We start from the raw sequence: 24,443 nt of genomic DNA, 5'->3' as shown, positions 1-24,443 counted from the left end.
AAGGGAGAGCATCATTCAGTCACTATGCAACACATAGCTGGAATAAACTTCCTGAAGATGTCAGACTCTCCCCAACTCTCACTACTTTTAAAACTAGACTGAAGACTTTTATGTTCACCTTAGCTTTCAGCTAAATCTTTTAATCTTTTAACTTTTAACGTCTGCACTGTTTTTATTTTTATTGTCTGCATTTTAATTTTGCTTTTATTTTCTTTCATTTCACTTTGTTGTCTGTGAAGCACTTTGAGTCTGCCTTGTGTATGAAAAGCGCTATACAAATAAAGTTGCCTTGCCTTGCCTTGCCTTGCCTTGCCTATTTAAACTTGTTGTTATTCTTCTTCTCCAGATTTTGGTGCGCTCTACCTTTCACATGTTTCACCCGATTCAAACCGTTCCAACTTCAAACTCTTCAGCCTATTCGGGAATCGCGGGCTTTCCCTTGACAAATTCCAAAAATTCCCTGTCTTCCCAGAATTCCAGGTTTTCCGGGACATTTTTCCCCATTCCAAATGAATTGGTCATTTTTCAAACTTCCACCATTTCCACATTCTTCAAATTATTAAGAACCATTCCACCTTCAACACATTCCATCATTTTTCCAAGTAAAAAAAAATTACAGGATTTTCCAGAATTCCTGCTTTTCCAAAGCCTTATTTTCACCCTTTTTTCTGGCGACTACTCCCACATTTTTCAACCCACTTCAACCGTTCTACAGTCAAAACATTCCTCTTAATCAGGACAAAAAACTAAGATGTTTTTTGAACTGGAAAAATTCCCAGTTTTCCCCAAATTCCAGGAATTCTGTAATTCAACATGTTACTACTTCAACATTTCTTGACCGGGGTTTGGTGGTAACGGTGGGTGTATATTGTAGCGTCCCGGAAGAGTTAGTGCTGCAAGGGGTTCTGGGTATTTGTTCTGTTGTGTCTATGTTGTGTTACGGTGCGGATGTTCTCCCGAAATATGTTTCTCATTCTTGTTTGGTGTGGGTTCACAGTGTGGCGCATATTTGTAACAGTGTTAAAGTTGTTTATACGGCTACCCTCAGTGTGACCTGTATGGCTTTCGACCAAGTATGCGTTGCATTCATTTATGTGGTGTGTGTAAAAGTTGCATATATGTGACCCGTGCTGGCAAAATGAGTCGGAATGCGCACACGCTAATTTTGAGCTACAAGCAAATAAGTGAAAAAAAATGTATCTTGGTTGAAATTGAGATTTTCACAAAAATGAGTCCATAAAGCCACAATCTAGCGATCCCAATCATCGAAATAGCAAGAAAACATCTTAAATCACCTTTATTTGAAGGTTTTGTACGAGGTATGTCTTCAGAAATTAGTCCTTTGTGTTAAAATTCCTTGAGAAAATCCAGTGTTTTCAACGCTCACTCGCGGCAATAAGGGGGAATCCCCCTAGCCATATTTGGTATCATTGTGACGCCAAGTTTACCTACTTTCTAAAAATGAGCATGGAATTCCAGAGGACGCCATTCTGAACCAATACAATTCGAGTTTTTAAACCTGTCCCGACGTAAACAAATCCGGCTTGTTGCTAACCGGAACACCGGTCGCTGTGAGGCGTACCCTCATTGGTTGAATCACCCCGCGCGGTGCATTGTGGTATCATGGCTGCGCCCTGATGAAAAACAACACAGTAATTCGAGCAGAATATTATGTGAAAAAAGGTGATTTTCGAACATTTAATTATTATTTTTGTGGATAAGTTAGACTGTTTTACATTCCGTAATGAATTTAGAAGGTGGAGAGGGTACACAGGCGGTTGCAAGTGTGCTAAATTCACTGCAGTCGGCGAATCTTCTTAGTGCTGCTGGTCAGGAATATTACGGACAGCTGACCAGCTGACAAACTGACCAGTGAACAAAAAAACTGTGACATAACAGTGTTGAAATTTTTGTACATAACCGTTTTCAATAGAGTTGAATATATATGTTTCCTTTAGACATGGGATTTGACTTTAATTGTACCAATTTTGGTGTTGCTACAAGGACTTTTAAGGTATGGTTGCTATGGAGTTTTGTTTTGGAACATTCTGTTCTGGAACAGTAAACTTTAAGCTGGTTTTTCTCAAAACGGACCCTCAAACTTGGTCGACTTCAATCGGATGTAACTCGGTCATTTTCTGTCCGATTCCAACAAACCAAATATCATTTTGAAGGTCTTTAGATGGAGAATGTGTAAATAACAATAACTCAGTTTTTAAAATGTCCTCATTGTGACTCATTTTGCCAGCACAGGTCACATATTATGTGACTAGGCCGGCACGCTGTTTGTATGGAGGAACAGCGGACGTGACGACAGTTTGTAGAGGACGCTAAAGACAGTGCCTTTAAGGCACGCCCCCAATACTGTTGTACGGGTGGAAATCGGGAGAAATTCGGGAGAATGGTTGCCCCGGGAGATTTTCGGGAGGGGCACTGAAATTCGGGAGTCTCCCGGGAAAATCGGGAGGGTTGGCAAGTATGCCCTACGTCTAGGGATGATACTCGAAACCGGTTTTCCCGGTTGTTCGATAAGAAAATAACCGAGTCCTCGGACTCGAATCCCTTTTTGAGAACCGGTACCCGTTATCGAGACCACTATAGTAAAGAAAAAGAGTTGCTTCTTTATTCGAATCCCTCGGAACGAATGCTCCGTGTGACATCACAATAAATCAGTCACGTAGCTCAGTCATTAGGCGCAGATAGCGAAAGCAGGAAAACAATGGACGGGAAAAAGCGCTCCAAGGTGTAATAAAGTTCAAAACAAAAGGTATAATCCAATGAATAACTTTACTGAGAGATTTTAGCAGGGTACAAACACATGACAAACACTTTTACGACCCACCGGAAACATAGCAACCAGGCTAGCAACGCACCTCCTTTACGGCAGCTGGCGCGACGTTCTTAAAACAACCGCAGCACATAAATATATATACAACACATCTCCCTTTTTTAACTTTTGTTTTTCACACTGTATATGTGTTGTCTGTCTAATTATAAATAATGCAGACGAGGCGTGTTGGCTGAGTTCTTGACGTTTACTTTCACGGGTGACGACATGCAACAACACTTTTCGGGGCGCCCGCGCATGCTCGTCACTCCCGTTGCATGATGGGTAGTGTAGTTGTTATATTCCCTAGCTCGTAACATCTTTCCCCCTATAAAGAAATAATTTTAAGTCAATAAAGTGTATTTCTTTTTTTAGCTTTAACTTTTCATTTTTTAGCATTGTAACCACATTTGCAAACAACTTTTCTCTTCATAGAATTTTCTTTCTTTCTTTAAAGTGCAAAAATGTCAAAGCATCATAAACAGTTATGTCAAATAGCAGCAGAATTGCACTTTTTGGAGAGCTGTATTATTTCCAGTTTTGTGCCCAAGGCACTGATTTTATTTAACACTATATTATTATTTATACACCTATAGTGATCACAGAGACAGGTTGTTTTTGTGTTACTGTATATATTTGTTTTTCTGAAAAATCCCACTTAATATACTTTGGGTAACAACAGTCAATGTTTATTTATTTTATTTTATTTTTTTAGGGGGGTAACAGTCAATATTTATTTATTTATTAGATTAAATTGTTTTCTTATGTAATAAAAGTGAGCTTTTGTTAAACCAAATATTGTGTTTTTTTTTTCCATATACAACAACCTATCTGGACTCGATAAGAGAATCGATAAGGAATCGGTTCGATAAGAGGATTCGATAATAGACTCGAACTCGATAATTTCTTATCAAACATCATCCCTACCTACATCCGGGTTTTGCCGGATGTGTACCGATCCGTACAGCGGCATTTTAAAAAGTCATTAATTTTACTTCTTGAAACCGATACCAATAATTTCCGATATTACATTTCAAAGCATTTAGCGCGATATTATCGGACATCTCTAATTATGAATGTTACTACATTACATATACTTACAGTGTGTATATAAAACCTTGATGTGTGTTTTTTAGAGCGCTTTATAGGCGGAATAGAGCAACTCCCATTGGCTCCATTGCTATCTGGCTTTTGATAACGTTTATTTACGACTTATAACGTATAAAAAAAACATGTGTTTTCGTCTGACTTAAGTGCAGTTCCCCTTTAGATCCTCCCAGAGGAAACTTGTAAATCTGTCTCAAATGTTTTGCTGAGGGTTGACATCCCTCCCACGCTTCTGCTAACGAATATGTTCTTATCTTTCAAGGCCTAAGGATGGACTTGGACAGATTGCAGCCCTCTTAGGGATGCAGAAGAATCCCTAGGAAGGTAGTGTCATTGCAACTGACTGGTTAGTGTGTTCAAAATTTAAAGGGGTCCAGACCTTAACTTGTCGGTCTCTCAGCAGTTGTCTCGCCGCCCACTCGATGTCGCCGCCCGTCGCCAGCCAGGCCAGCTTGGCCTCAGCTCGGGACAGCCTGACACCCTCCCCGTCGGGACCGCTGGCGTGGACCGAGTTGGCCATGGCGCAGATTTCGTCCAGCAGGTGCGGCAGTTCTGACTCCTGCCAGTCGCACAGGTCGACGCCGGTGCCCTTGCACGCGCGGAGCGCGGCGAACACTTCCTCGGGACTGATGCCTCGCTTCTCTGCCTCCTGCAGACACGACAAAGTGCGTTAGTCGGCGCCCTGATGAAGCGAGGCTCTTTAGGAGGTGATGGACGGCTACTTTGATCTGGCAGATGAGCTTGCGTCCGTCTTCCCGCATGCGGTCCTGCTTCTTCAGCGCCAATGACGACCTGGGCTTCGGCACGGGCTTCGAGCCATGTGGGACTTGATGGGGCTTTACAGAGGGCGGGGTCTTCAGTGGTGGCGACGGTTGTCCGCCTGGGTCCGCCGTAGACTTGCACATCTCACACGTCGGCGTGGACACGGCGTTGACGAAGGTGCAGACCTGACATGTCCACTGAGACCGAGAAGAACAAAACAATGTCAACCACCAGCAGAGGGCGCAATTAAACTGGCTGCAGACATTAAAGGAAAAAGAAGTCACACAGAGATGAGAGTCAAAACAACAATTCGGATTTTTAAATGTTTCAGCAGTGTGTATACCAGGGATGTGATTGGGAAATACACAAACAGAAAACTGAACCACCCTTTTTTTCTATTTTCGCATAAATCACATTTTGTGTTTGTGAATTAAATTGACCATGTGTAGTGTTTTACTGTTCAGGCATGTGATTTGAACTTAATGAAAAAGACTGAAAATAAGCCGGGGGTCTGGGGGCCGCAAGTCGGTGCCCTGGTAGGGGGATAAGGGGGGGCAACCCCTCCAAAGCGCCTGGTTTTTCAGCAATTGAACATGCAAAAATTTGCCAAAGAAAGCACAATTTAAAGATATTTTAGTGTTTAAAGAATTAAAAAATTATCAACAGAGTTGACATAAATACATACTCCATTCATCATAACTATGTCTGTTTCAGTCACTATGTTATTTAGTCACTACAGTAATTGTGTTCACATCCACAGGAACCACATGGGTTAGCCTACTCTATACAGTATTTACAACCTTACTAGTGTTCACTTCACAGCCACAGATGGTTCATCTAGTTATTTACATTATTTACACATGACTTTGTCTGTTTCAGTCACTATGTTATTTAGTCACTAATAATAATAATAATAATAACTGGGATTTATATAGCGCTTTTCTAAGTACCCAAAGTCACTTTACATGTTAAAAACCCATCATTCATTCACACCAGGTGGTGGTAAGCTACTTTCGTAGCCACAGCTGCCCTGGGGTGGACTGACGGAAATTACAGTAATTGTGTTCACATCCACAGGAACCACATGGGTTAGCCTACTCTATACAGTATTTACAACCTTACTATTGTTCACTTCACAGCCACAGATGGTTCATCTCGTTATTTACATTATTTACACATGACTCTGTCTGTTTCAGTCACTATGTTATTTAGTCACTACAGTAATTGTGTTCACATCCACAGGAACCACATGGGTTAGCCTACTCTATACAGTATTTACAACCTTACTAGTGTTCACTTCACAGTCACACACGGTTCATCGAGTTGTTTACATTATTTACACATTACTTTGGCATTTTTGCTTTGATGGTTCTGACATGAGCCTTCCTGGCAAATTTCTGAGCCGCTTGCATTTTCCTTTTTGTTTCTGCTTTAGTGGATTCTGCCTTGGATTTTGTAGCCAATTTCTGTCTCTTCGACTCCCTCTCCACTTCTAACTGTTCCAAATGCAAACATCATAAAGAGTACAAACAAAGTTTATTCTCTTTAGCTAACTGCCTTTGTCTAAATAGCCATTTGTGATATATAGCATGAAATAACATATCTTGCAGTCATGTTGTTTATCTTTCAAAATGATTCAACTATTCAATGTCACAATATAAACAGTAGAAATAATGTACAAAATGTCAGCTGCTGTCTTGTTCTATAACACCAATGAAAGTGAAATGTAGCATTTAGCAGTGGTCCCCAACCACCGGGCCGCGGCCCGGTACCGGTCCGTGGATCTATTGGTACCGGGCCGCACAAGAATAAAAAAAATAAAAAATAAACAAATAGACAAATAAATAAATATATATATATATTATTAAATCAACATAAAAAACACAAGATACACTTACAATTAGTGCACCAACCCAAAAAACCTCCCTCCCCCATTTACACTCATTCACACAAAAGGGTTGTTTCTTTCGGTTATTAATATTCTGGTTCCTACATTATAAAAACCACACCCATTACGGGAAAACCATAGTTGTTGGCAGGTATGGCAAAGAGACGGATCAAGATTTTAACACACATTTTAGGTTGAAAAAAAAAACGAAAAATATTTTTTGATATTTTTACAGAGATAAAAAATACGGATTTTTGAATATAGACGGAAAAATCACATGCCTGACTTTTGTATGTGAGAAATAAAACAATAACTAAAATGGCTTATCGTGGGATTTGTTAACATTGACTACTTGGATATAACAATTATTTGTTATTATTATTATACTCGTTAATTTACTGTTAATATCTGCTTATTTTCTGTTTCAACATGTTCTATCTACACTTCTGTTAAAATGTAATAATCACTTATTCTTCTGTTGTTTGATACTTTACATTAGTTTTGGATGATACCACAAATGTAGGTATCGATCCTAGATCATTACTGGATCATACATTGGTCGTATTCAAATTCCTCGTGTGTCCAGGGACGTATTTACTGACTTTATAAAGATAATATGAAATATTAAAAAAGGAAAAAAGATTTTGTGACGATAAAAAATATCGAGGTAATCATAGTAGTATCAACTAGATACGCTATTATTGTACTTGGTATCATCACAGTAGATGTCAGGTGTAGACCCACCCATGGCATTTGTTTACTTTCAGGCACGCTAACTTTTGTTAGCAGTGACGCCAGTGAGCTATTGTAACCTCCTTACCATGAATTGATTAACGTGGATCCCGACTTAAACAAGTTGAAAAACGTATTCGGGTGTTACCATTTAGAGGTCAATTGTACGGAATATGTACTGTACGGTGTAATCTACTTATAAAAGTTTCAATCAATCACTCAAAAACAGTGTGTAGTGAAGCATGTTTAGCTATTCCTCGTCCTGCAGTGATAACGCTACTTGTAACAAACTTACTTTATTTGTCGCCATGGAGGCGAGGATTAGGGATTTAGAAGTAGCTACAACACAGCAGACTGCGGCTGGATGTTCGCTGCTAGTTAGCTAGCCATGTTTTAAAGTACCTCTTCCTGTGGGCGTTTCAGTGTTATAACTTCACCTTTATCTTTACTTTTTAGGTCAAAATGCATTTATTCTCCCTTTTCTGTCTACACACTGTGTCTGCTTGTAAGTACTCTGTGATTGTGCGCTGCCGAACATGCTCCTCTCCTCGTAACACCAGCAATGTCATGCCCGGGTCCCGGTACTTTTTTAAACAGAGTATAGTACCGTTTCTGATTTATTAGTACCGCGATGCTATTTTATAACCTGCTCGTCCTGGGCATGACGTTAAAGTGCATCCGGCAGTGGAGGCTCCTCTGTGGAGTCTTGGGGCACTAGGAGGTTAACCCCTTTACTACTGTTACCCCAGGTGGCCCTTGGCAAAGGCCTAGTACCTGACTGCCCCCTAGCCAGGGATACGGTGAAGACCTCAACGGCGGAGCAGGCGGAAGACGGTAGATGTAAGAACTACCACAACGGCTGCGATGGCGGAAGAAGGCACCCCCACATCCATGTGGGCCCAGTTATGGGGAAATAACAACCCAAAACCAAAAACGGTGGAACAGGCGGAGGATGATTGCTAACCCTATGGAGCGTCACAAAGGCTGGGAATTGTTGCGTTGACCAGCATTCCTCCAATGGGGAATTCAAATTGCTAGTCTCTCCCAGATTCTTTTTATGGCAATAAGCTGATGTTTATATTCAATCAACAGGCAGTAATTGGTATTTAGTGGTTTATTCTCCAAGCTTAGAGGACAAACGTGAGACCAATCTAGCACACCCCCGTTCCCTCGCCCAGTCTAGCTCGGTCTCCCCTCAAACCTCCGGAAGTCCCGTGATCTTCCCTCTGTCCCTCGCCCCCACTCCCTTTGTTTAGACTACTCCGAGTTATCTCTACTCTGACACATTCCAATCTAGAAGGCCGACACCTTACTATGAGACTCAAAAGAAGGAAGAATTCTAGCTATTCTTTATATGACTATAGGAGTTTAGAAAGAAGTAACACTTAAATATGAATATGATTCTGATCTGCTTCCAACAGATGGCAGCAGAAAAGGGTCCCCAGTCGTCTTAGACTCCATGCCACTGGACCCTGACCCGGATCTGTCAAGGATCGTGTGGTGACTGTCTGTGCACCAGTCTCCCCACGTTAAACAAAGTCACGCACAGGCATCCTCCATAAAGGGATACCCGACTACCAGGAGAATCGTCATACTCGTTTCGAGTGACTGCCGATGATGACTAGTACCGGTACACCGTACAACCAACGTTCCCTCTAAGGTGCGCGCCTGCGCAATTGCGCACTGTTTAAGCGTCCTGTGCGCATGGCAAATCTATGCTGCGCACAAAATCAAATAAAAAAATAAGCGCATAACAATTTTCAACAAGACACGGACACGACAGAGAAAACAGTTTTCATTATTGTTCAAATATTGTAACGTCTGTCGAGACGCTTTGAGGACATGAATTCCATCCATCACTTTACTGAGCAAAACTCTTTATTGTCGGCCATAAACACATCACCAAAACATTAGTAAAAAAAATGATATCTAGCAAAACTGGTCATTTTCTGCAGTACAAACCAGACCGAAAGCAACTTTGTTATATCAACAGCAGCCGCTCGCTCTTTCTCACTTGCGCCAACACATGCACATATGGCACTTAGCCAGTGATGCGTTTACAGCCACACAAAAAGTCGGACAACACCAACACCACACATAAAGTGTCATTCCAGGTCGTTACACTATTATTTACCAATCAAATGTGTGCTTATTCTAGTGTCATTTATTAGGAATCTTAATTTATAAATATTAATCATAAAATGCTGTTAGTATATGAAATAAATACTAATAAAAATATATTTTTTACAAACAGGAAGTTGCAGGAATGTACACATGATCCCCTGCTTACATCTCATTGTGCAACATGTGAATGTTTTAATGGGAACTAAATGCAATGTCTGAAAGGGCTACAAACTATTTCAAAAAGCAGGACCTCCACCCAGACAAACAATACAAGTACACAGTTCATGAAAAACAATATTTTTTGTTATTGTCATTGTAAGTGGGCCTAAACACTTATATTAGAAAATAACCTCATGGAAATGACTGCTGTCATTTGATTATAATAATAAGAGAATGTTGTCTGTCTATCTGTGTTGGCCCTGCGATGAGGTGGGGACTTGTCCAGGGTGTACCCCGCCTTCCGCCCGAATGCAGCTGAGATAGGCTCCAGCACCCCCCGCGACCCCGAAAGGGACAAGCGGTAGAAAATGGATGGATGGATGGAGATTGAACTTGTTATTTAGTCAGGTTTGGGACAGGTGTGCTGCTGGTGTAGCCACAGTGTGCACGTCTGATGTTGCTCACATGGGCTCCACTGAATGCTCAGGGAGTTTTTGCCTTTGCTCACACACATGAAAACTTAGAGGGAACATTGCGTACAACCCTAGTCTACACTAAAAAAGACAACATTTAAACACACGTCCGATATGTCTTCAAGACCACCCTAAAATGAAACTGACCAACCTGCGCTTCGTTGCTGGAGGCAGGAGCCGGGCCTGCAGGCACAGGGGTGATGGACGGGCGAGGGGCCAGGCGGGGGCGCTCACACACCTCGCAGAGGATGCTGCTTCCTTGGTTGATGACCGTGCAGCTCTTGCAGCACCACTCTGCGGACACAAGGACCACAGCATGTCATTGGACGCCCCACTCTGGACTCTCAAGAGGCGATGAGGTATAACCTGTGTTGGGGGACCCGGGCCCGCGTTTGCAGGTGACGCACACGGCGTCTGGCGGCTTGTTGACTGTGGCGCAGTGAACGCACGTCCACGCGGATGAAGACCCACTGAAAACAAGGTTTTTGCGGATGCTTGATGCAGGACGTGTGTAATAGGACTCAGGTGTGAGGACCTCACCTGCTTGTCTTCTGGGCGGGCGTGACCACCGTCCGGGTATGGCCTTTGCGCTCGGGGTGCGAGTGAAAGAGCCCGTCGCACTTCTCACACAACCTCTGCACACACGTGGCGCACTGAGCGTGGACGGGAGACATGCCGCAGATGGTACACATGTCTTTGGAGGGGACAAAACACCTTGAAAAGGAGCTCCACTTTCCACCATACTGTTGACCGTCTGGTGTGACATACCCTGCGGGGCTTCCAGTCCTCTCTCTCGCTTGTGGTTGGTCCTGGCAGGGTGGCGGTGAAAGCGGTCGTCACACTCGTCGCAAAAGGCTTGACCGTCACACGAGGGGCAATGGACAGCTGTTCTGCCGCCACACAGATGGCACTGACTCACTGCAAACAATAACCGCGGAAAAAGCCATGAAAATATGAAGTAAGAGTTACAAAAACAACACAATGAGTGACTCGCTCGGGGATTGCTCTTGTTTTAGACTTCAGCGCCCTCCAATGGACAAATAATGAATATTCCTGCACGTTAGCAGATATACTATATGCATACTTGTAGAAAATAATAGATGTGGGACGTAGTGGGAAGTAAGTCATTATTTAGAGCAGGGGTCACCAACGCGGTGCCCGCGGGCACCAGGTAGCCTGTAAGGACCAGATGAGTAGCCCGCTAGCCTGTTCTAAAAATAGCTCAAATAGCAGCACTTACCAGTCAGCTGCCTCTAGTTTTTAAATTGTATTTATTTACTAGCAAGCTGGTCTCGCTTTGCTCGACATTTTTAATTCTAAGAGAGACAAAACTCAAATAGAATTTGAAAATCCAAGAAAATATTTTAAAGACTTGGTCTTCACTAACTGACAAAGAAACAGATAACAGATTTGGTGTCCAGTTCAAAGTGTGACATGATTTATTTAAAAATTTGAGAGTTGACTTTTGTATTTTACATGAGTTATTATTTGTACAAACATGGTGCAAAGTAATTCATGATTTGTTAAAAAATGTTAGTGGCTAGCTAGTTAAAATAGGATATTGTGATTTCACAAGACTGTCTTAGAAGTGATCATTTGAAAATGTTCAATTTGAAAAATGTGCACTTAGAGAAAATATAAAAATAAAGTGTTGCATATTGATATTTATCTGTGTCTATATATATTTATTGTGAGAAATCATTAAGATGATCAGTGTTTCCACAAAGATAAATATCATTAATTATTAATAATAACATAGAGTTAAAGGTAAATTGAGCAAATTGGCTATTTCTGGCAATTTATTTAGGTGTGTATCAAACTGGTAGCCCTTCGCATTAATCAGTACCCAAGAAGTAGCTCTTGGTTTCAAAAAGGTTGGTGACCCCTGATTTAGAGGGATTGTCCATCCATCCATTTCCTACCGCTTGTCCCTTACGGGGTCGCAGGGGGTGCTGGAGACTACCCCAGCTGCACACGGGCGGAAGGCGGGGTACACCCTGGACAAGTGGCCACCTCATCACAGGGCCAACACAGATAGACAGACAACATTCACACTCACATTCACACACGAGGGACCATTTAGTGTTGCCAATCAACCTATCCCCAGGTGCATGTAAGGTCAAATGTACTTTCTTTTTATTCCTAATCAGTGTAGTGAACTGGCTGTCTGAGCCAAAAAGCAGAAGAATGCAGATTTACCCTGTACAAAACTTGTTTTGGGGGGTATTTTATTCAAATAAACTTACTATCGTGCCTCACTGGGCATCCTATCGTTTTAAAAGGCCTCTTTAAGTGTGCTGACATTTTTTATTCTTGTTATCAAGACACAGAAACTTTTCTATTTATTTTTAATCGACAGTGTAATTATATCAACACTATATTTAAACTAGTTGTCTATAATCCTTCAACACATACAATTGTTTGAGCATAAAGTTGTATATATTAACAAAAACACACATAAAAATATTTTGAGAAAATAAAAATATCGACCTTATCACTCTAGTATCGATCAAATACTAATACAGTTTTTATATTATTTTTTAAAGAAAAAAACCCTGATATTTCATATATTTTAGGACATTTTGTGTCAGCTCTGTGTTACAAGTGACTAAGTATATTATTATTAGTTAGAACATTTCAGCTTTTTCTCATTACATTCTGATTTTGTTTGCTCTTTTTTCCCCATCACAGCTAACTGTTGTTTTTCCCCATTGTAAGAACAGAATAATATTAATATTAATATTGTGTAACTGCCAAACCTAGAGGGGCATACATTCTGCCTGTAAGAAAATATTAATGTTCAGTTACACATTTAACAGTGTTTATTATTGTTGTTGTACTTTTTCAGCAAGTTAGTATTATTATCTATATGTTTTTATTTACTAGCTAATTGTTTATATATTTTATTATATTTCGAAAGTTTCTAATATTTGAGATCAGGGGTGTCTAAACTTTTTCCACGAAAAAGTTAATGTATGCGGGGGCCATTTTGAAATGTCTTTTTTTTTTTAAATGCTAAAAACAGACATATATATTTAAAGACAAAACGTTGTGTTAGCTATGTATCATAGGTGAATAAGTACATCATTATTTATTCAAAAATATCAGATTTTTCTGATAACATTCCTTTTTTCCCCTACATTTTCACTGTTGTTTTTTGTTCCCGACAATATGTTGCGGGCCAACAAAACTCGGTCCACGGGCTGCAACACCCCTGCTCTAGATTCTTATTCCTTGACTTGTCAATTTTCTGTTAATATCTGCTTACTTTCACACTTCTTAAAGTTTCTTGTTGGTGTTTAAAGCTGGCTTGGCTGTTAGCTTAGCTATTAGCACTGCTTCTGGTTTGTCCTCGGTGTGTAACATGTTTCGCCTTGTCCTCCAGTGATAATAATATTTGATGATACTTAAGATACTAAGAAATGCAGGTTATTTTCCATGATGGAGATGATTATTATTAACTTAGGGCAGTGTTTTTCAACCTTTTTTGAGCCAAGGCACATTTTTTGCGTTGGAAAAATGCGGAAGCACACCACCAGCAGAAATCATTCAAAAACGAAACTCAGTTGACAGTAAAAAGTCGTCGTCGCAATTGTTGGATATGACTTTAAACCATAACCAAGCATGCATCAATATAGCTCTTGTCTCAAAGTAGGTGTACTGTCACCACCTGTCACATCACGCCCTGACTTATTTGGACTTTTTTGCTGTTTTCCTGTGTGTAGTGTTTTAGTTATATTCTTGCGCTCCTATTTTGGAGACTTTTTCTCTTTTGTTGGTATTTTCCTGTAGCAGTTTCATGTCTTCCTTTGAGCGATATTTCCCGCATCTACTTTGTTTTAGCAATCAAGAATATTTCCGTTGTTTTCAACCTCCTTTATGGGGACATTGATTGTCATGTCATGTTCGGATGTACATTGTGGACGCCGTCTTTGCTCCACAGTAAGTCTTTGCTGTCGTCCAGCATTCTGTTTTTGTTTACTTTGTAGCCAGTTCAGTTTTAGTTTCGTTCTGCACAGCCTTCCCTAAGCTTCAATGCCTTTTCTTAGGGGCACTCACTTTTTGTTTATTTTTGGTTTAAGCATTAGACACCTTTTTACCTGCACACTGCCTCCCGCTGTTTTTGACATCTACAAAGCAATTAGCTACCGGCTGCCACCTACTGATCTGGAAGAGTATTACACGGTTACTCTGCCGAGCTGTAGACAGCACCGACACTCAACAACAACACATCATTTGCAGACTATAATTACTGGGTTGCTAAAAATATTTTTAACCCAAATAGGTGAAATTAGATAATCTCCCACGGCACACCAGACCATATCTCAAAGCACACTCGTGTCGCGGCACAGTGGTTGAAAAACACTGACTTAGGGGAGTGGCCCCACACTGTGTATGGAGATACATAATTAGCTGCGTTTGTGATCAGCATGAAAATGGCGATCAAATACTTGTTCATGAAAATCGTCCGATATTAATCAGTAATATTAGCGTCACCCCTATATTAGCGTCCCTTCACTGGCTCCCTGTGCGTTACCGAATCAATTTTAAACTCCTTTTATTTGTTTTTAAATGTCTAAACAACCTCGCGCCAACATATCTCTCCGACCTCCTTCAGCCTTACTGCCCCACCCGATCCCTAAGATCAGCCGATCAGCTGCTACTAACGGTCCCTGACACAAGGCTGAAGCTTAGAGGTGACAGAGCTTGCGCCGCTGCTGCTCCCAAGCTCTGGAACGACCTACCTCTGAGTGTTAGACAAGCCTCCTCTCTTCCTGTTTTTAAATCTCTCTTAAAAATATACTTTTATTCCAGGGCTTTTAACACTGCGTGATATCCATCCTGCAATGGCGCCCCATAATACACCTGCTGTGAACCTGTTTTTATGTTTTATTTATTTATTCTTTATCGTGTTCTGTTTGTGTTGTGTTGTGTTTGCTCGGTTCTCGTATTATCTTTTAACCTGCCCATTGTACAGCACTTTGGCTACCCCTGTGGTAAATGTTAAATGTGCTTTATAAATAAAGTTGATTTGAAATTCCTAATATACAATATGTGCACTTTTAGAAATTCAAGATATATTTTGAGCCAAAAGGCATGAAGTCAAACAAGTCTAAAATTGAATGAAAAGTGTGTTTGGAAACTCACAGCATGTTTTTTTCAGAGAGTGTCCGAGGCCTAGTTTGGGTTTAGGCAGCACGGGTGGTGGCTTGCGTGCAGGCCCCTCCCCTTTCGGTGGGATCCCGTCCACTTTGGCGGCCATCGCATCCTGACATAAACAAATCAGTGCATCTTCAAGTCAACAAGAAGTTAATAAGACGGCTAACCTGTCGGACGACAAACGGGACGACGTCTTTGAAGAGTCCCTGGTGAGGGTGTGTCCCCTGAAGATCAACAAAAAAGAAAGTGTCTTCAAGGAGACAAAGTACTCAAAGAGAAGAGCCTTCGCACCTGAATGAGCATGTCCAACTCCGAACGTAAAGTCATAACCTCCAGCGTCACCATGGACACTTTTTCCTGATCCGGTTCGGTGACTTCTTCGGGGAAACTGAGTCCGTCCAGCTGCATGTTGGTGTAGCCGTAAAGGAAGAGGACTCGCCGGCCGCCCTACGGAATTAAAAAAAATAAATACAAACATTTTTAAAAATGCTTTCAAGACACCGTGTTGGCAGGGGAGTGATGATGTCACTCACCTGCATGGCGTCCACTGTCGTTTTGAAAACCGGGTTGTTGTGCTTGACGCTGCGCCAGTACTTGGGCCTGGTGGAGCTCGTCAGGTTGCAGCCGTACTTCTCCAGGATGCTCAGAGCTTTCACCAGTCTGCCCAACGACTCCAAGACCTGACGTACAAATGAAGGAGTTGGAGACTTCAAAATCGTCCATTTGTGTGAATACCGTATTTTTCAGGACTATAAGGCGCACTTAAAATCCTTTCATTTTCTCAAAACTCGACAGTGCGCCTTAGAACGCGGTGCGCCTAATGTATGGAAAAATGTTGGTTGTGCTTACCGACCTTGAAGCTATTTTATTTGGTACATGGTGTAATGATAAGTGTGACCAGTAGATGGCAGTCACACATAAGAGATCCGTGTAGACTGCAATATGACTCAAGTAAACACCAAAATTGTATATGTTCCATTGAAAATATAGAACATTACACACAGCGCTCAAAAATCTTGTCAAAATGTTTTAGTAGGACTTTGGTAAGTTATGAAGCCGCACCGCTTGATGGATTGTGGGCGGCATGGCGGCCGTGCCAGAAACCAACAGAGGGTTGCAGGTTCGCTCCCTGCCTCTTACCATCCAAAATCGCTTCCGTTGTGTCCTTGGGCAAGACACCTCACCCTGGCCCCCGGTGCCGCTCACACCGGAGACTGAATGATGAATGAATGATTTGTAAAAATGAATGATGGGTTCTCACTTCTCTGTGAAGCGCTTTGAGTGTCTAGAAAAGCGCTATATAAATGTAATCCATTATTATTATTATTATTATTGTACTGTGCTTCAACATAGGAGTATTATTATGGTGTGTGTATAAGCCAAGACATTATCTGGCGATTTGTTTCGCAATATTATGCCAAAGCAAACTTTTCTTACCTTCTGGTACCTGCCGATCTGTATTTGGGATCTGCATAAGTCCTGAAAATGTCCGCGCATCCACCTTTGTAGTCGATAAACTTCTTCTTTTTCTCTATCTTCTTGTTATGGGACATTCATCCCCCGCTGTTGCCATTTGTAATATAAAGTAGTGTAAAGTTCTTACTTACACTACCGTTCAAAAGTTTGGGGTCACATTGAAATGTCCTTATTTTTGAAGGAAAAGCACTGTACTTTTCAATGAAGATAACTTTAAACTAGTCTTAACTTTAAAGAAATACACTCTATACATTGCTAATGTGGTAAATGACTATTCTAGCTGCAAATGTCTGGTTTTTAGTGCAATATCTACATAGGTGTATAGAGGCCCATTTCCAGCAACTATCACTCCAGTGTTCTAATGGTACAATGTGTTTGCTCATTGGCTCAGAAGGCTAATTGACGATTAGAAAACCCTTGTGCAATCATGTTCACACATCTGAAAACAGTTTAGCTTGTTACAGAAGCTACAAAACTGACCTTCCTTTGAGCAGATTGAGTTTCTGGAGCATCACATTTGTGGGGTCAATTAAACGCACAAAATGGCCAGAAAAAGAGAACTTTCATCTTAAGCTTGACAGTCTATTCTTGTTCTTAGAAATGAAGGCTATTCCACAAAATTGTTTGGGTGACCCCAAACTTTTGAACGGTAGTGTATATCTGCCATGAAACCGCTAAAACATACCGGTGTAGTGAGTTTACATTATTCACCCAAGGAACTTTAGTTATTAGAGAGTTCCGGTCGGACGATTTTTCACGGGACACATTTCCGGCGTTGTTGTTGCACTAGTGAGCCACGGATGAGGAGATGCTGCTCCGTTATTGATTGAAGTAAAGTCTGAACGTCATTAAAACAGTTAGCTCCATCTTTTGACGCTTCTTCCACCCCCGTCCTTGCACGCTACACCGCTACAACAAAGATGACGGGGAGAAGACGCTGCCGAAGGTGAGCCACGTAAATAAGACCGCCCACTAAACGGCGCATCCTGAAGCGACTTGAAGATGATGTGTAAAACATCATCCATGCAACATTTTGACCAAAGAACCACCATTACATGTTATGTAGACCACAAGGAAGTCTTTTACATTTAGAAAAAAAATAAGGTGCACCTTTTGTATGAAAATAAACCTGACTAGACCCGCTCATCGGCAGGGCGCCTTATAATCCGGTGCGCCCTATGGTCCGGAAAATACGGTAAGCTGGCGGGACAACGATTCAAATGTTTACCTCGGCTTTGTTGCTACCGGACACGTTTTCCTTCAGCATGGTCTCCGCCTTGATGTGATGGTACTTCTGGGACAGAGGCAGGCAGAAGGCGGCCAGCTTCTGGACCTCAGCCCGGACATCCTGGACCTGGCCTGAGTTGAGGAGAGCCTGGCCCCTCCTCTTGACCTCCTCCATCTGGGGGCCAAGTATAGGCTGTTGCCACTGCAAATCATCAGACAGCTCATAAGGCAAGTGTTATTGCTGTGTACAGTACAGTGGTGTTTCAGCTATGAACTGGGTGTCAGCAACAATATCTTCATAAGCGTTGGACTGTCTTTGAACTCATCTTAGGTTTCACTTTTCAAGCAAGAGAAGTCCAACAACACAACATTCAGCAGTATGTAACAAGTCAACTATAAAAACCTTTCAGTGATATCATTCTTAACCTTGTCGCCGTCAGTGTTTAGAAATTAAAACTAACAGCCCGAGTGTACTTTTTTTTTAGTCTCACGACAAACTTTGAAGTTAGTAAGTGCGACAAGAAGCGTCAAATACAATATTCACATCCTAATGTGCATGACGTTAAATTTAATCTTCTAAGATAAATTGTTAATCTAAAATACGATAGCATTTAACGACTGTTTAATGTTGTTTTTCCTGACCTGGATTTGATGCGGCGGATGTGCGTGAAGGCAACAAGAACACGGAAGTCGGGCTTTTAAGTGTACTTCCGGTTTGGCTCATTTATTTTCAGAGTAAAAGCATTGACCTAAAAGGGAACGCGACTCCTAGTCAAGAAAATACGCGTTAAACGCCTGGAATCTGTATTATTATTATTATTATTAATACGTTAGCAATAAAACATTTTATGAAACACAAAATCCCGTCTGTGAGAAGGTGGAACTTAAAGGAAATGGTGTCAGCGAAGTAGGCAGTTATAGTGGGAGGTGCGTCATCAAGGACAGCAAGTCGAAAGTAAAATTGAATAAGGAAATAAGTCCACAGAAAGACGTCGTGCTTCTCGCGGTTTAAGTTTCGGTCGGGTTGTTTTAATATTAATACTAATTTAATAAAAAACCTCGCTCGGTGGTGAAGATGCCGCAAACCTCCGCGCTGAAAATAAGCCGCGAAAGTGCCGCTCAGGTAAGTTTGATTTACTTAAAAACGAACAAAACAATAGACTTGTAAGTAAGTTTCTAAAATAAATAGTCGTAAATGGTCAAATGAGTAACTAGTTGTAGTTAGCAATCATTGGTGAAATAGAGATCTATTGAAAGAAAACGAAAGTGAAGATTAATATGAGTCAGCGGTTTTTTTTTTTTTAACTTATTTTTGGACACTTGCAGGTGGAAAAACACCGCCAGGCCTTGTATAATGAGGTTGGTGTTTACGATGAGTCAAATGTCATTTTAAATGTGCATACCAAAATATGACTTGACTTGCAACATTCCTTCTGGTTCAGGCACACAATCTCTTCTCCAGCCACATTCCCTCCAAGATCCTGCAGCTGGACGCTCTGCTGGGGGTAAACAACACATTCATCTTGATAGTAGGCTTCTTCACACTTTGGTTGGGCTGAAAAATACATAGAAATAATCATATATGAACAATAAACAAAGAGACCACGTTAACAACTACAATTATGTTCACTCTAATATGTTCAATAGTCATATATTTATATTCCAGATACGATAAATGTCCAAAGTAGCTATGAAAAGGTTAAACAAATAGGTTGGATAAATCCAAAGAAGGAAAGTAAAATGTTTAAAATCTTGCTCTAACGGTTTAGCGTTAATTGAAAAAGTGCACAAAACACAATAAAAAGGCAAAAACCGTGAAAAACTTATGACTCGGGTATTTGGCTGCAAAATTGGCTAAAAAAATGTATCGCGTTACAATGTTAGCATGCTATCAGTTAGCATGTGTCAAGTACCAAGTTATACGAGTCGGAGGCGTTCGGCTGCAAAATTGGTTAAAAAAAAGTTAGAATGCTAATGTTAGCATGCTAACAGTTAGCATGTGTCAGGTACCAAGTCATATGGCTCTGAGGCGTTCGGCTGCAAAATTGGCTAAATAGTTAGCATTTCTTTAAATGCCAATATTAGTATGCTAACAGTAAACATTTGTCAAGTACCAAGGTATAAAAGGCTGAGGCGTTTGGCTGCAAAATTGGCTAAAAAGGTTAGCATACGCTTGAATGCTAACTTTAGTATGCTAACAGTACCAACTTATAAAAGTTGCAAAATTGGCTTAAAAAAAAGTTAACATAGGCTTGAATGCTAGCAAGTTATAAAAGTCTGAGGCGTTGGGCTGCAAAATTGGTTTAAAAAGTTAGAACGCTAATGGTAGCATGCTATCAGTTAGCATGTGTCAGGTGCCAAGTCATATGACTCTGAGGCGTTCGGCTTCAAAATTGGCTAATTAGTTAGCATATGGTTAAATGCTAATATTAGCATGCTAACAGTAAAAGTTTGTCAAGTACCAAGGCTATATAAATAAACATTGATTGATTGATTGATTGAAGGTATAAAAGTCTGAAGCGTTTGGCTGCAAAAATGGCTAAAAAGGTTAGCATTCGCTTGAATCGGCTGCAAAATTGGCTAAATAGTTAGCATTTCTTTAAATGCTAATATTAGCATGCTAACAGTAAACATTCGTCAAGTACCAAGGTATAAAACTCTGAGATGTTTGGCTGCAAATTTGGCTAAAAATGTTAGCACACGAACAGTACCAACTTATAAAAGTCTTAGGCGTTGGACTGCAAAATTGGCTCAAAAAAAAGTTAACATAGGCTTGAATGGTAGCTTAAGCATGCTAACAGTAAGCATGTGTCAAGTACCAAGTTATAAAAGTTTGAGGCGTTGGGCTGCAAAATTGGTTTAAAAAGTTAGAACGCTAATGGTAGCATGCTATCAGTTAGCATGTGTCAGGTGCCAAGTCATATGACTCTGAGGCGTTCGGCTTCAAAATTGGCTAAATAGTTAGCATATGGTTAAATGCTAATATTAGCATGCTAACAGTAAAAGTTTGTCAAGTACCAAGGTATAAAAGTCTGAAGCGTTTGGCTGCAAAATTGGCTAAAAAGGTTAGCATACGCTTGAATCGGCTGCAAAATTGGCTAAATAGTTAGCATTTCTTTAAATGCTAATATTAGCATGCTAACAGTAAACATTCGTCAAGTACCAAGGTATAAAACTCTGAGACGTTTGGCTGCAAATTTGGCTAAAAATGTTAGCACACGAACAGTACCAACTTATAAAAGTCTTAGGCGTTGGACTGCAAAATTAGCTAAAAAAAAAGTTAACATAGGCTTGAATGGTAGCTTAAGCATGCTAACAGTAAGCATGTGTCAAGTACCAAGTTATAAAAGTCTGAGGCGTTGGGCTGCAAAATTGGTTTAAAAAGTTAGAACGCTAATGGTAGCATGCTATCAGTTAGCATGTGTCAGGTGCCAAGTCATATGACTCTGAGGCGTTCGGCTTCAAAATTGGCTAAATAGTTAGCATATGGTTAAATACTAATATTAGCATGCTAACAGTAAAAGTTTGTCAAGTACCAAGGTATAAAAGTCTGAAGCGTTTGGCTGCAAAATTGGCTAAAAGGGTTAGCATTAGCTTGAATGCTAACTTGAGTATGCTAACAGTTAACATGTGTCAAGTACCAAGTTATAAAAGTCCAAGGCGTTGGGCTGCAAAATTGGTTAAAAAAGTGAACATGTTAAGGTTAGTAATGCTGCCTGAGGCTGAGCCAATCAGTGGCCACGATACTGAACAGATAAGACTGATTGTCTTGGTCTCGTGTCTAAATAAATATCAATACTACTACTGTAGTATTGATATTTATGCTCCATTTAGCCATTTTTGTGCTTGAAAATGCTTAATTTATGGTAGAATTACATAGAATGTTTTGTTACTGCTAACACAAAGCTAAAATGTGGACGTTGTTCCGATAGACTTACATTATATTGGTTTTAGTATCTTTAAATATTTCAAAGACGCCCCTGCGGCCTTCGGACCAGTAAATAGAGCAGATTATGAAATAATGTATACAATACCAGTAGTCCAGACCAGAGTACCTAACCACAAGTGTGAAGTGGAGCTAGATAAACAATGTAAAGACAGAGACATTAAAACAAGATCTCTTGTTAGGATAAAGCCCTCAGTGTTACGGACATGTCGGCCCTGAAGGCACCACTGGACATCCCCATACCGGACCCTCCGACCCCCGAGGATGAGGTGACATCTTGCTTGCTTACAATGACAATAAAAGAGTGTTTGTGACGGTGTGACCTTGTTCTGGCAGGACATGGATACGGACCAAGCCGAGGAGAAGAAGAAGAAAAGTAAAGTATTCCTTGTTTGATACTTCTGTGCTGTACGGTTGAAGTTCAGGACTTGGGACCTGGTATATCCACCACGGTGACGCAGACGCTAAAGGCCTACTGAAAGCCACTACTACCGACCACGCAGTCTGATAGTTTATATATCAATGATGAAATCTTAACATTGCAACACATGCCAATACGGCCGGGCTAACTTATAAAGTGCAATTTTAAATTTCCCGGGAAACTTCCGGTTGAAAACGTCTATGTATGATGACGTATGCGCGTGACGTCAATCGTTGAAACTGAAGTATTGGGACACCATTGAATCCAATACAAAAAGCTCGGTTTTCATCGCAAAATTCCACAGTATTCTGGACATCTGTGTTGGTGAATCTTTTGCAATTTATTTAATGAACAATGAAGAGTGCAAAGAAGAATGCTGTAGGTGGGATCGGTGTATTAGCGGCTGGCTGCAGCAACACAACCAGGAGGACTTTGACTTGGATAGCAGACGCGCTATCCGACGCTAGCCGCCGACCACATCTATGATCGGGTGAAGTCCTTCGTCGCTCCGTCGATCGCTGGAACGCAGGTGAGCACGGGTGTTGATGAGCAGATGAGGGCTGGCTGGCGTAGGTGGATAGCTAATGTTTTTAGCATAGCTCTGTGAGGTCCCGTAGCTAAGTTAGCTTCAATGGCGGCGTTAGCAACAGCATTGTTAAGCTTCGCCAGGCTGGAAAGCATTAACCGTGTGGTTACAGGTCCATGGTTTAATAGTATTGTTGATTTTCTGTCTATCCTTCCAGTCAGGGGTTTATTTATTTTGTTTCTATATGCAGTTAAGCCCGATGCTATCACGTTAGCTCCGTAGCTAAAGTGCTTCGCCGATGTATTGTCGTGGAGATAAAAGTCACTGTGAATGTCCATTTCGCGTTCTCGACTCTCATTTTCAAGAGGATATAGTATCTGAGGTGGTTTAAAATACAAATCCGTGATCCACAATAGAAAAAGGAGAGAGTGTGGAATCCAATGAGCCAGCTATTACCTAAGTTACGGTCAGAGCGAAAAAAGATGCGTCCTGCACAGCACTGTAGTCCTTCACTCTCACTTTCCTCATCCACGAATCATTCATCCTCGCTCAAATTAATGGGGTAATCGTCGCTTTCTCAGTCCGAATCTCTCTCGCTGCATTGTAAACAATGGGGAAATGTGAGGAGTCCTTCCTCCGGTGACGTCACGCTACTTCCGGTACAGGCAAGGCTTTTTTTTATCAGCGACCAAAAGTTGCGAACTTTATCGTCGATGTTCTCTACTAAATCCTTTCAGCAAAAATATGGCAATATCGCGAAATGATCAAGTATGACACATAGAATGGATCTGCTATCCCCGTTTAAATAAAAAAAATTCATTTCAGTAGGCCTTTAACCCCTTGTTGGGTTGCCCAAAAATATCTGTTTCTCAGCCGTATGGGCCGCAGTGGTACTCCGTTGTAATTCACGTTTCCACCACTTGTGGCAGTAATGACAATATCAAACAGAAGAAGTCTGGAGCTAAAGTCATAGGGTGTTTTTTTAAGCGTACTTGGAAAGCCAAATGTTTTAAAATTATAACAGGTGAGGTTGTGTGGAAAAAACAAAGAAAAGGGGCAAAATAAACCGTTTTAAGGGAAATCCCAATGGCTGCTTTTCTCCCCCAGAGCCCAAATGTGGCTTCATCAAGACCAACGAGAAGATCGTGGCGCTCGTGGAGAGGCTGAAACCCGAGATCGTGAGCCTGCGGGAGACCATCATCGCTGTGAGTTGCGTTGACGGCACACCAGCCGGTCAGAACATCTCCGGTTAAAAACTCCCCCTTTTTGGGCTGCAGGTCACATGTTGGATTCAGCACCTCATCCCGCAAATAGAAGACGGAAACGACTTTGGCGTGGCCATTCAGGTACGTATGTAAACAAAGATTGGAGCAAGCAGGCTACAAAATATCTAACATGTGGGTGACAGGAGAAAATCTTGGAGCGGATTGCAGCAGTGAAGACTAAAGTGGACACTTTTCAGGCCAACATCAACAAGTAAGTTGACACGTTGTTGATTAGATTGCACTCACCTGACTTTACGCTCACGTGGCGTTCAGGTACTTCTCGGAGAGGGGAGACGCCGTCGCCAAAGCATCCAAAGACACTCACGTGGTGAGTTTAAACATCGCCCGCT

At 41.2% G+C, this 24,443-nt stretch overlaps 2 protein-coding genes across 4 annotated transcripts in view; one reads left to right on the top strand and one right to left on the bottom strand.

The window, feature by feature from the left end:
- The window catches only part of LOC133629746 (E3 ubiquitin-protein ligase RNF31-like), a 51,286-nt gene extending 31,800 nt beyond the window's left edge, over positions 1 to 19,486 (bottom strand). For 2 of the 3 annotated variants that reach the window (XR_009821115.1, XM_062020702.1), the window contains exons 1-12: positions 18,578 to 18,809; positions 17,937 to 18,137; positions 15,766 to 15,912; positions 15,524 to 15,679; positions 15,400 to 15,456; positions 15,221 to 15,341; positions 10,841 to 10,990; positions 10,613 to 10,766; positions 10,439 to 10,542; positions 10,224 to 10,366; positions 4,657 to 4,893; positions 4,314 to 4,583 (exon numbers count right to left, since the gene is read on the bottom strand). Coding sequence is in view for 2 of the 3 variants with exons in the window: in XM_062020702.1 (XP_061876686.1) it covers positions 4,314 to 4,583; positions 4,657 to 4,893; positions 10,224 to 10,366; positions 10,439 to 10,542; positions 10,613 to 10,766; positions 10,841 to 10,990; positions 15,221 to 15,341; positions 15,400 to 15,456; positions 15,524 to 15,679; positions 15,766 to 15,912; positions 17,937 to 18,110 (1,713 nt within the window). In the remaining variant the exon portion in view is untranslated. Of the gene's footprint in view, positions 1 to 4,313; positions 4,584 to 4,656; positions 4,894 to 10,223; positions 10,367 to 10,438; positions 10,543 to 10,612; positions 10,767 to 10,840; positions 10,991 to 15,220; positions 15,342 to 15,399; positions 15,457 to 15,523; positions 15,680 to 15,765; positions 15,913 to 17,936; positions 18,138 to 18,577; positions 18,810 to 19,338 lie in introns of those variants that run through there. The other variant, XM_062020703.1, reaches the window with a different exon arrangement.
- Positions 18,765 to 24,443, top strand: part of psme2 (proteasome activator subunit 2) — a 6,023-nt gene continuing 344 nt past the window's right edge. The window contains exons 1-9 of the mRNA XM_062020705.1: positions 18,765 to 19,058; positions 19,262 to 19,294; positions 19,378 to 19,440; positions 22,064 to 22,150; positions 22,218 to 22,257; positions 23,936 to 24,033; positions 24,106 to 24,174; positions 24,237 to 24,304; positions 24,367 to 24,421. Of these exons, the coding sequence (XP_061876689.1) occupies positions 19,011 to 19,058; positions 19,262 to 19,294; positions 19,378 to 19,440; positions 22,064 to 22,150; positions 22,218 to 22,257; positions 23,936 to 24,033; positions 24,106 to 24,174; positions 24,237 to 24,304; positions 24,367 to 24,421 (561 nt within the window). The 5' untranslated portion in view covers positions 18,765 to 19,010. The remainder of the gene's footprint in view (positions 19,059 to 19,261; positions 19,295 to 19,377; positions 19,441 to 22,063; positions 22,151 to 22,217; positions 22,258 to 23,935; positions 24,034 to 24,105; positions 24,175 to 24,236; positions 24,305 to 24,366; positions 24,422 to 24,443) is intronic.

Source organism: Entelurus aequoreus, linkage group LG15 (genome assembly GCF_033978785.1).
Source record: "Entelurus aequoreus isolate RoL-2023_Sb linkage group LG15, RoL_Eaeq_v1.1, whole genome shotgun sequence".
NCBI lineage: Eukaryota > Metazoa > Chordata > Actinopteri > Syngnathiformes > Syngnathidae > Entelurus > Entelurus aequoreus.
This window is presented reverse-complemented; position numbering and strand designations above follow the sequence as displayed.